Consider the following 10,482-nt stretch of genomic DNA (forward strand, 5'->3'; position numbering starts at 1 on the left):
TTATGCATGAGCTGTAGTATAGTGTTTTAGCTCAAAAGCTTGGACACCGTACTTAGACTGAAATCTCCCAATAAGTGTCAATAAGAGTTAAATCTTCCAACATTTCATACTTCGCTATACTTCAACTGATGGTGTTTTGGAAAGCGGTCTGCTGAAGGGGCTTTTCATTTTCATTTCATTTTGCGATTTTGGTGCGAGTCTTGCTCAATGTCTCGAGCTTTGGTCAGCGCCTTCATCTTAAGGAGACAACTAAGATAGCCTCACCTCAAGCAGTTGCATGGCTTCTGTATCGATACAAGTGCAAACATTCGCATTTGTCTCACACACGGGTGGTAAAGGAAGAGCGAGTTCAAAGGAGTGTACCACACTCCTTCCCTGCCGAAAAGCGTCTTTGCTTACCACTGCAGACGACCGTGCGATAGAGCTGGTCTGTATTTGCGGGACAAGTCGGGGTCAATCGGCACTCCTTTTGGCTGATTGGTCCAGCTGCAAGGGGAGACGGCGCAAATCTGATCTGATAAAAGTGCATGATTGGATGTGCAGCTCAGTCTCTGGAGTTGAAAGAGGAGCACAAAGCACACGACTGAAGAGTAGACAAGCACGCAAGACTGCTCGCTCGCTCGAGTCTAGTGTCGCAGTGTGCTGAAAGAGTGCCGGCTGGAAAAAGGCCGATAAGATGCCTCCACAAAAGCAGCGCAGAGTGTGACTTGCATAAGACTCGCCTCAGTCAGGGTTATAGATAGCACTTGGCCCACATCAGCATACTCACACTTCCTTATCTCACACCACCACCACCACCACCACCTTTCTCACCATCTAGCACATATAGCCTCACGCAAGCTCTGAACTCCTTACTCTGAAGGTCTGTAGCTAAACAAACCAGAGACTCAAGGAAACCTCGCACAAGATGCTCTCGCGAATAGCGCGGTTGAGGCAGCTGCGTTTGCAACCCACCGCAACACCCATCACCAGTGGTCTACGTGGCTATGCAACACCTGTCAATCCTTCCAGCTCCGTCGATGCACTTTTAGGTACATCTGTACCACCACCTCCGAGAGAAGGTCAAGAATTTAGCTCAGCACCCGGTACTTACAGCACACCTTCCCGTTTCGGCAGCAAGGACCCTAACGACATCTCCGACCTCCTTCATGGCAATTCTCGACAGCGTGATCCCACTCATGGCTCATTTTCGAACAATGGCCGTACCAGAGAGAGCATCCTTGCCGATCTGCAACGCTTCAAAGGAACAGCCATCGGTGCGGAGCGCAAAGGCATTCCGATCCCATCCCGCGATGAGATGCTAGAGGAAATGTTCAAACGTCCTCTACGGGAGCTGGAGGAGCGGCGAAACATTGCTGATCGAGAGCATCCTCACCCCATTGATGCACTCTACGGGAGGAATGAATTGGATGAAAGAGTGCTGGCTGCTGCGAGGGCGCTCTATGCCGCTTCTACCAATCCTAGCCCTCGGTCGAAGGATGCAGCAGACACATACATGGCTGCATCAATAGGAAAGTTGGTGGGGAGATTCGAAGCGAGATCAGGGTACCAGCTATCGATTGAGCTTCCGTACGAGTCTACACCTTCGGAAGAACGTAAAGTGCCTTTGACATCTGCTCATAGTTCGGAGGCGGAACTAGAGGAAGCGAACGACGATGGAGTGTTGCTCCTGGCCTATGTTTCGAATTTGAATGGAGCAAGAGGAACAGAGCGCATCAGTGTCTGTTCAGGATTTGCCGTGGAGGGTGGGGATAAGATTTCGGCAGAAGATGGAGATGGGAAAGGGGCGTTAGTCGTCTCGTGTGCGCATACTTTGCGAGCTGCTGAAGCATTTAAGCCAAAAACAGAGGCTAACTCCTCGTCCAACACCGACACGGAACCATCAGCATCTGTGTCATCGGACAGCATCGCACTTGCCATCACCCGCACTGGCGCCATCTATCCAGTACGAAACCTCATCTCCAGTCTCCCCACATCCGACGTCATCCTCCTCCAACTCGGCACAACACCTCTCACCCTCAACGCGAGCTCGTCACCTACTCAACCCATCCGTACACTCCCTGTCTCACCCTACCCTGCACACGTGAATAGCGAACTCAGCGTCTCCTCCTTCTGGGGCTGGGAAGACGATTCCGGCGCCATCCTTCCCGCTTATACCTACGATTACGATCAACAGCAACTCTCCCTCTCCCCTCCCTCTTCCTCCTCTTCTGCCCCACCAGGAAGGGAAAAAGAGCAAGTCAAACTCGAGAGAGACGATGCGGGCAGAAGTCGCTGGGGCCGAGCACGCCTAGTGGAATACAAAGACCCTTGTGGAGCGAGTGCTATGGTTGGCACATACGACGAATTAGCCCAACTAGACTACAAACTCTTAGTTTCCTCCCCAGCTAATCCACCAGCACTACAAGGAGATTACGCGTTAAGGCTGTCGAGTACTGTTAGTGAAGCGAGCCGACCAGCTTCACTCGCTAATGGTTCTGGTGGAAGCGGAGCAGGGGAAGAGAGTGTGGTGGGCAGCCAGACGAGAAAGCCATTGCCGAACTTCCCTCCTCCCGGATCAAGCGGTGGGCCGGTAGTTGATGTAGAATCGGGTAGTGTGGTGGGGATCGTCAGAGGACATAAGATGAGTTCTTTGGAGGGAAGGAGAGGGGATGCTGTGCCGGCGGAGAAGGTGTTTGAATGTAAGTTTCCCTCCTCCCTTTACCTTTTTGAGCTTATTGAGATGAGTTGACACTCACTTATTTTGGTTTCGTTTTTGATGATGATCTCGGTGAAACAGTCTTTGCTCTTCCTGGCCTCGGGAGGAAGAACTAAGCAGAGATACTCTTCAAACACAGGCACACAAGCACACTTGCATACGATTGATACACGCATTTGCAATTTCATCTTTTTCATTCTTTTACAGGCGGTTGATAGTGAGCAGGCATGCTTGAGGGTGCTCTACGTCTTGCGGACCATCTTGAGCTGTTTCGAGCAGCAGTCCGGATCTGTTCGATATCGTTCCAGAGGAGCTTTGAGCTGCGGTTCGGAGATCAAAGCTTGCAGAAAGCACTGATGCTCGCTACGCCTGTCATTCGTCATCCCACAAAAGAGGAGTTTTTTGTTAGCGTCGCCGACTCTTTTCACCACACATCACACCTTTCTGTACATGATACTTACCTCCAAGCCACAACCCACCCTTCTCCTTATCCCAAAGAGCGGTAGTAGCACCGCTCATCCCAGTTCCATCGTCCTCGAACATTTTCTCCACATTCCACTTCTTCCCGTAGAACCTATCGTTCCCTGTGTTCGCGCTGATCTTGAGCACTGTACTGGGCGACTTTTTGTCATACGGATCAGCAAACTTAGCCAACAACTTCGGGACATTAGGGAAACAAGCTGCGTAGATATTATCGTCTTCATCAACGGTGAGATTGTCGGAAGGATATCCGATATGAATGACGTCGATGAGAGTAAGGGTGTTGTCGGATTGAAGTTCGAATACGCGGATTGCGGGTGCGGCTGATGCGGGGACGTAGAATCGGTTTGCGTGTTTGTGGCTCCTGACGATTCCGTTGGGGTAGGGGAAGGGGCCGGGGTTGGCGATTTTGCATCCGGTCTTGTCGCAAAAGCCGAGGTCACTTCGGGGGAGAAGGAAGTCGAGTTTCCTGCCAAGTCCGGTTTTGGTCTTGTGGTCGTTAGTAAAGACGAAACTGTCCGGTCCTACTGCTGCGGGGCGGTTGGGAGTCCTAATCGCCTCCCCTATATACGTTCGGATGTGTCGCATTCTGCCATCGCCGAGGGTAGTTTCGAACAGCTCGAACGTCGAGTTGGCTCCCATCTTGGTCGCATCCAAAACAGTCTTGGTCACGGGGTCGATCGGTGGTCTATGATTGTTCAAAAAGATCCTCAACGTCGGCTTCAACTCTGCACTCTTGGCCGGGATTTCATACACTGAAATACCGTGCAGATTAAGAGTTCCCGTATACGAGGTCGGCTTGACCGTGGTGATCCTCGAAGCGATCGGACCGGTCGCCTTAGTGTCCAAGATAGCAACATAATCCGTATTAGGCCTTCCACTAACATCCAGGGCGTCGATCGCAGGAGTCCAAGCCATACGGCCTTTGATGTCGGAACAAGCGAGGTAGAGCAATCCGGAGGGTCGGTGAAGCCACATATCTTCGCATGCTTCGAGTTCGGGGATGGAAGTACAGGTGTGTGTGGTGAAGTTTAGGGGTCGTCCGAGACCGAATACGTCGTGAGATTTGGTACCGGGGCCGGAGAGGAATTGGACTGCCAGAACGCCGAGGGCGATGGGGATTCCGAGGTAGGTCAGCAGTCGCGGCATCTTGGAAACGAAGAGGGTGAGCGCGGGTGGGCGCCGAGGAGGGTATGGATGGTGAGTTCGGATGGTGGATACAAGGTAGGGAAGGGCGGAAGTTCAACGAGCGGGAATGCTGTTGTAAGTGGGTTGCACAGACCACACGCAAAGGCTTTCATTAACGGATTATCGTGATAGCCGTCCATGTGACTGGCGGGTTGACAGGTTGGGGGTAACAAGCCACAATAATGACGGCTGCTGCTGCGGTGGACACTGGCTTTTCAAAGGTGTCCGCTTCACCTCAACATTTGCCTCAAACTCGCAAAGCGCACAGGACTTGCGTCTAGGCAGGTTTGCATGCTATGCAGATCTTGAAATGCTTTCCCCGCATTTCATCTGCGTTTCCTTCTGTTCAGGAATGTTAAGCCGAGAGGATGTAATTTTGAAGACGGGCTTGAGAGCGTGTGGAGGCGGAGATGCACGGTAACGCTGTCATTCAGCGCCGACTGAAGGACAAGCAAGCGAGTCAGCTTGAGATGAAATGCCGTCCTTCACAGCGCTCTCTTCGCCAAGAATGGCACAACCGATCCTGTGCTGGCGAGAAGAAAAGTGTCTGGTACAGTCCCTTCCCGAAGTTTGGGGACAGGGTTCAATAGACAATCATTCAACTTGTGTGGTAGCATACCTTCCAGCCACTTGGACAACTGATGTCTCATAAGTGTCAGGCTGTATGAAACACACAATGAGCAAGTCTGAAAGAAGGGCTTTTGATTGCAGTGAGTCTCAGAGCTGACTAATACTTGAGTGGACCTCCATGCTTAGTAAGCACCTGCTCCATGTGCAGCTCCATCAACTCAATCACAGGGTTGATATGTTCAAGCATGATCTGTGTGTTCCACACTTCCTCTGCAGCTCTTGCAAGCTCATCCCAGGTTTTTGGTACCAGTGAGTGCTTACCAAGCAGATTTTTGAATACATACCGTATGTTCTCAATAGGATTGAGATCCGGCAAAACTGGCAGGTGTGTCAGCGGTTGTGCACCTGAAACCCAAAATCTGTGGTAAAAGGCAACTATGACTAATCTTGGCAAGATCTGTTGTAAAAGCCTTCTATTGTTATTCTTGCTGGAATCTGCTGTAGAAGCCTTCTATGACAGTTCTAGCTCAAATAGATTGTAACTAAAGGTTATTGTAAGCGGTCGCGCACCAGAGACTAGTTTTGGGTGTTATTCAATTGGTATGAAGGGATTGATTGAGTAAGGTCTACTTGGTATGTTTCGACTAAATGTAACCAGACATCTCTGACTGGTAAGTCTCAGCTGATTGCCTTGAACACTCCATTCAGAGGTTGCACAGCATGTACACTGTTTGTTGGAGAGTGAGTGATACCCTCTCCCTACAGTATGAGTGTTTGCAGTACTGTTGATAATGCTCTTGGATGTTGTCTGGACTGCAATATGTTAATTGCCTACAGAGAACAGGAGTTACTGGACCACAGGTGTGAGTCACTGCCTACAGCAAGGGACTGGACTGCAAGTGTTGAAGAACACTGCCTACAGTAAGGGACTGGACTGCAAGTGTTGAAGAACACTGCCTACAGTTGAGAACTGGACTGCAAGTGTCTGGAAGACACTGCCTACAGTTGACACCTAATGGTGATACAACACACATGTTTGAGGGTCATTGCAAGAGCACTGCTTATTGCAATGGTATGAAACTAAGAGTCAAGTAAGTAAGTAGGTAAGTAGCATGTAGAGTGGATGAGGATCCACTCATATGCTATGGTGGAATGAGAGTATTTATGCATTTGATTGGTGTTGCCTGCAACACCTATCCCATTCCCCTTGAGGGGCCTTTGTCCCCTGTTCAACACTGTCTCTCCTACTGGCATTGATCCCATTGATGCTGCACCCCTACTGTCTGCACAGCATACTGGTTATGCAACACTGTCCTTTCACCTTCATGCTCCCTTTCCACTTGATGATGTGTGATGACCCCTTTGACACAGCTCCTCCTCTTCATTTAACCAATCCATTCACTGCTTCCTTCTTTCTTCACCAGTGACCACCTTCCCATCCTTATCTCATGAATCCCCTTAGCCACCTGTTGGACCTCATGACCAAACACCTTGGTCATGTGGTTGCCCCCTGTGCTTGGTCCTGTGTGGCTATACACATGCACCCCTCAAGCAGTAACTGTCTGTGTGATGCTGAGCTTGGTCCCCCACTCCTACATGTGGTTATCTCCATGTGATTCTCCTTCTAATGCCAGTACCTTCCTTCCTGAATCTCCTTATACTTGCTCATATTGGCTGACTTGCTGAGGCATGCTGATCTGATCGATCCTCATGAGATTAACCCAGAACCCAGAGTTTGGTTGATTTCATAAATCATATGCACTACCAGCCCAATTAGCTTCATCAATTCCTGATGACTTGGCACCAATCAATTTTGTGTACCCTTCATATGTTGATCCATTGATCCTGCAACATTACCATGAATGCCATCAGTCAATTTGGCGCACCCTTCTTGCGCTGGCCCGCTGGCCCTGTGACAGTTATCACAGATTTTGACTGACTGCTGGGGACACTCCGTCCATATGTAGCTTGGCACAATCAATGTCCAATAGTTTAACTGAGATGACACCAAGGTCTGGTGCAAATGTGTTTGCTTTGACACAAGTGTCCAGTGTGTCAATGAGTTGGTTGATTGATCCCTGAACTGCAGTGGACTACTGCCTTCTGTCAGCGGTCGCATGCCTGAAACCTGAGATCGGTAGTAGTGTCGATACTATTGCCGATTCTGTCGAGTTATGTGACAACACTAGTGGTATTTCGATTCTCAGTGAAATTTGTGATAGAGCCAACTCTATCACTTTTCTCGCTCAAATCTGTAGTTGTAGTAATGCTATTGCAGATTTTGACTAACTGCTGTGGACACTCTGTCCAGAGGTAGCTCGGCATGATCAATATCAATACATTGGTGGTGATCTTGTGATGACACCAGGGTCTGGTGTGAGTATCTTGTTGATGATGAGGTTGGTGGCATCAACACAAGTGTCCAGTGTGTCAACTATCGCTTGAGGTGATCCCTGGACCACAGTGGACTACTGCCTTTGGTTCTATCTTAATCCAGACTGCTGGTTTGCTATGAACTGCCTTCGGACATCAGTGAGTGGTGATACAACACACACACTACAATGAGGAGTCACCTATCAATTACTACTATGCTGACTGAAAACTAATGTATACTTATGCTGAAGTGATAACTAGTTTATATGGTGTGTAGAGTGGATGGGGATCCACTCGACCACTTGTGATGAGAGGGTATGCTTATATACATCCATCATAGTGTTGCCCATGACACTGCTCCAGCCCTCTCTCTCCAGTGAGTACCTTCTTCATCGAGTACTTTACAGGGGGTCCCTGTAGTACCACCCCTGTTCTCCTTGAGCTATGTGTCAACTTCCCTCAACACTGCTCCTCTTCCTCATGTCCTGCTTGCCAGTGTCCCTGACACAGCTCTCCTTCTTTTGACCAGTGACGGTCCCTTTGACTCCTATCTTGTGAACCCCTGAGTGGTAACTGTCTACATGCTTCTGAGCTTGGTCCCTGTCTTGGCAGGGCCTGGTCCTCGTCTTGGCAGAGCTTGGTCCCCCTTGTATGTGAGCTTGGTCCTTCTTGCATGTGAATCGTCATATGGACATCCTTATTACTGATCTCTGTGGAATCTGCCATACCATCAAGCTTACTGTGGATTCTGGTGGAATTCATGATATCAGCATTGCTTGTGCAGATCTCGATGAGATCTGTCATAGCACTGTTCCTACTACAGATCTCACTGAATTCTGCTACAATTCCCACAATCTGCCCGATCCATCGATTCCTGCACTCCCTTCATATGAACTGATGGGTCTTCCTGCTTCCTGCGCATTCAGGCCCATGACACCTTCAGTATGAGATTGAGAGAGCTGGACCACAGTATGAAACCACCTTTGGTATTGATCAATATCCAGATGTCAGGGGTCTCGCGCCTGAAACCCAGGTCGGTCTGTCGAGATACTCGGTGACTATCAAACTGTGCAACAGCTATTGTCTCAGTATTGGTCTTGACGAGTTAGTTGCTTGGTGACTATCAAGTTGTGCGATGGGTGGCATTCAGGTATATACTATCGTAGGTTTCGGCTGACCTCTGTGGACACTCCATTCAGGGGTAGCTCGGCATGATCAATATCAATATGTAGGTTGTGATGACACCAGGGTCTGGTGTGAGGGTTGATGATGATGAGGTTGATGGTGTTGGTGATAAGGTTGGTGAATGTTGATGATAATGAGGTTGATGGTGTTGGTGATGAGGTTGGTGGCATCAACACGAGTGTCCAGTGTGTTGACTTGATGCTTGAAGTGATCCCTGGGCTGCAGTGGACTACTGCCTTCGGTTCTATCTGGATCCGGACTGCTAACCTGCTATGGGGCACCTTCGGATGTCAGGTAGTGGTGATACAACACACACACTACAATGAGGAGCAACTTTGATAGATTGCTGCTATGCTGACTGAAACTAATATATACTTATGCTGAAGTGATAACTAGTTATGATGGTTGTGTAGAGTGGATGAGGATCCACTTGACCTTTGATGATGAGAAAGCATGGTTATATACCTCTTCACAGCATTGCCAGCAATGCTGCTCCTGCTCTCTCTCCAGAGAGTACCTTCTTCATCGAGTACTGTTCAGGGGCCTCTCCTGCTTGCTTGGTACCCCTGTACCTCTTGAGCTGTGTCGACTCCTTCGACACTGCTCCTCCTCCTTGCTATCCTGCTGCTTGTTTGGCACCCTTGTGCCTCCTGAGTGGTGTCGACTCCTTCGACACTGCTCCTCCTCCTCATGACCTGGTGTCGACTCCTTCGACTCTTGTCTCTCGAGCCCCTGAGTGGTAACCATCTGCATGCTCCTTGAGCTTGGTCCTCCTCGTGACTGTGCCTGGCCCTCCTCACATATGGCTCGGTCCTCCTTTGCATGTGAGTCCATAGGAGTCCATGGTCTCCATGGAGACTGCACTACGGCCATGCTCTCTACTGGTATCGACTAGATCTTCGATACCTGTGCTCCTTCCATATGAACCAGTGACCCTCCTGCTTCTTGAGCATCCAGGCCCATGACACCAGACTGCAGTATGTACTGCCTTTGGATGGTGTCAAGTAGCTTCTGATACAACACATGCACTAAGTAGATGCAATGCTCTGCAATTCTTGCTGTTGACGAGTCTACTACATATACTTGTGTGAAAGTTATAGTGTAAGCGGTCGCGCGCCAGAGACTTAGTTTTGGGGTGTTAAATTGAGTTTGATTGAGTAAGGTCTACTCAGTATGTTTTGCCTAAATGTAACCAAATGTTGCCACCTGGTAAGTCTCGACTGACTGCCTTGAACACTCTGTTCAGAGGTTGTGCAGCATGGACACTGGTCATTGGTGAGTGAGTGAAACACTCTCTCCTACAGTACAAGTGTTTGTAGTACTGTTGATAATGCTCTTGGACATTGTCTGGACTGCAATATGTTAATTGCCTACAGAGGATGGGAGTTACTGGACTGCAGGTGTGAGTCACCACCTACAATAACTGACTGGACCACAGGTGTTGAGCAACACCACCTACAGCAAGGGACTGGACTGCAAGTGTTGAAGAACACTGCCTACAGTAAGGGCACTGGACCACAAGTGTTGAAGAACACCACCTACAGTTGTCAACTAATGGTGATACAACACACACATTGAGTGTCATTGCAAGAGCACTGCTATTGCAATGGTATGTAACTGAGTAGTAAGTAAAGTAGATAGAGAAAAGAGTGGATGGGGCTCCACTCATATGCTATGGTAGAATGAGAGTATTTATGCGTTTGATCCTGCTCCTCCTGAGGGGCCTTCATCCCCTTTTCGACACTATTGTCCTGCTGGCATCAATCCCATTGATACTGCACCCCTACCGTTTGCATGGCATAAGGGTTATGCAACACTGCCCTCTCACCTTCATGCTCTCCTTCTGCCTGATGATGTGTGATGACCCCTTTCGACACAGCTCCTTCTTGACCTTGTCTTGTGAATCCCTTTAGCCTCTTGTTGAACCTCATGACCAAACCCCTTGGTCATGTGGTCACTTAGACACAGCTCCTTCTCAACCTTATCTT

The 10,482-nt window shown here is 49.2% G+C and overlaps 2 protein-coding genes across 2 annotated transcripts; one reads left to right on the forward strand and one right to left on the reverse strand.

The window, feature by feature from the left end:
- Positions 1-907: 907 nt before the first annotated feature.
- UHO2_01882 (uncharacterized protein) lies at positions 908-2,814 on the forward strand (the record flags this gene model as incomplete). The annotated part of the gene is made up of 2 exons (XM_041559319.1): positions 908-2,681; positions 2,780-2,814. The coding sequence occupies 2 exons, from the start codon at positions 908-910 to the stop codon at positions 2,812-2,814; spliced, it is 1,809 nt and encodes a 602-aa protein (XP_041415253.1).
- A 218-nt stretch (positions 2,815-3,032) lies between these two features.
- On the reverse strand, positions 3,033-4,327 carry UHO2_01883 (uncharacterized protein; the record flags this gene model as incomplete). The annotated part of the gene is made up of 2 exons (XM_041559320.1): positions 3,033-3,067; positions 3,160-4,327. The coding sequence occupies 2 exons, from the start codon at positions 4,325-4,327 to the stop codon at positions 3,033-3,035; spliced, it is 1,203 nt and encodes a 400-aa protein (XP_041415254.1).
- Between the last annotated feature and the right edge of the window lie 6,155 nt (positions 4,328-10,482).

The sequence above is a fragment of the Ustilago hordei genome (assembly GCF_900519145.1).
Source record: "Ustilago hordei strain Uho2 genome assembly, contig: UHO2_contig_03, whole genome shotgun sequence".
Lineage (NCBI taxonomy): Eukaryota > Fungi > Basidiomycota > Ustilaginomycetes > Ustilaginales > Ustilaginaceae > Ustilago > Ustilago hordei.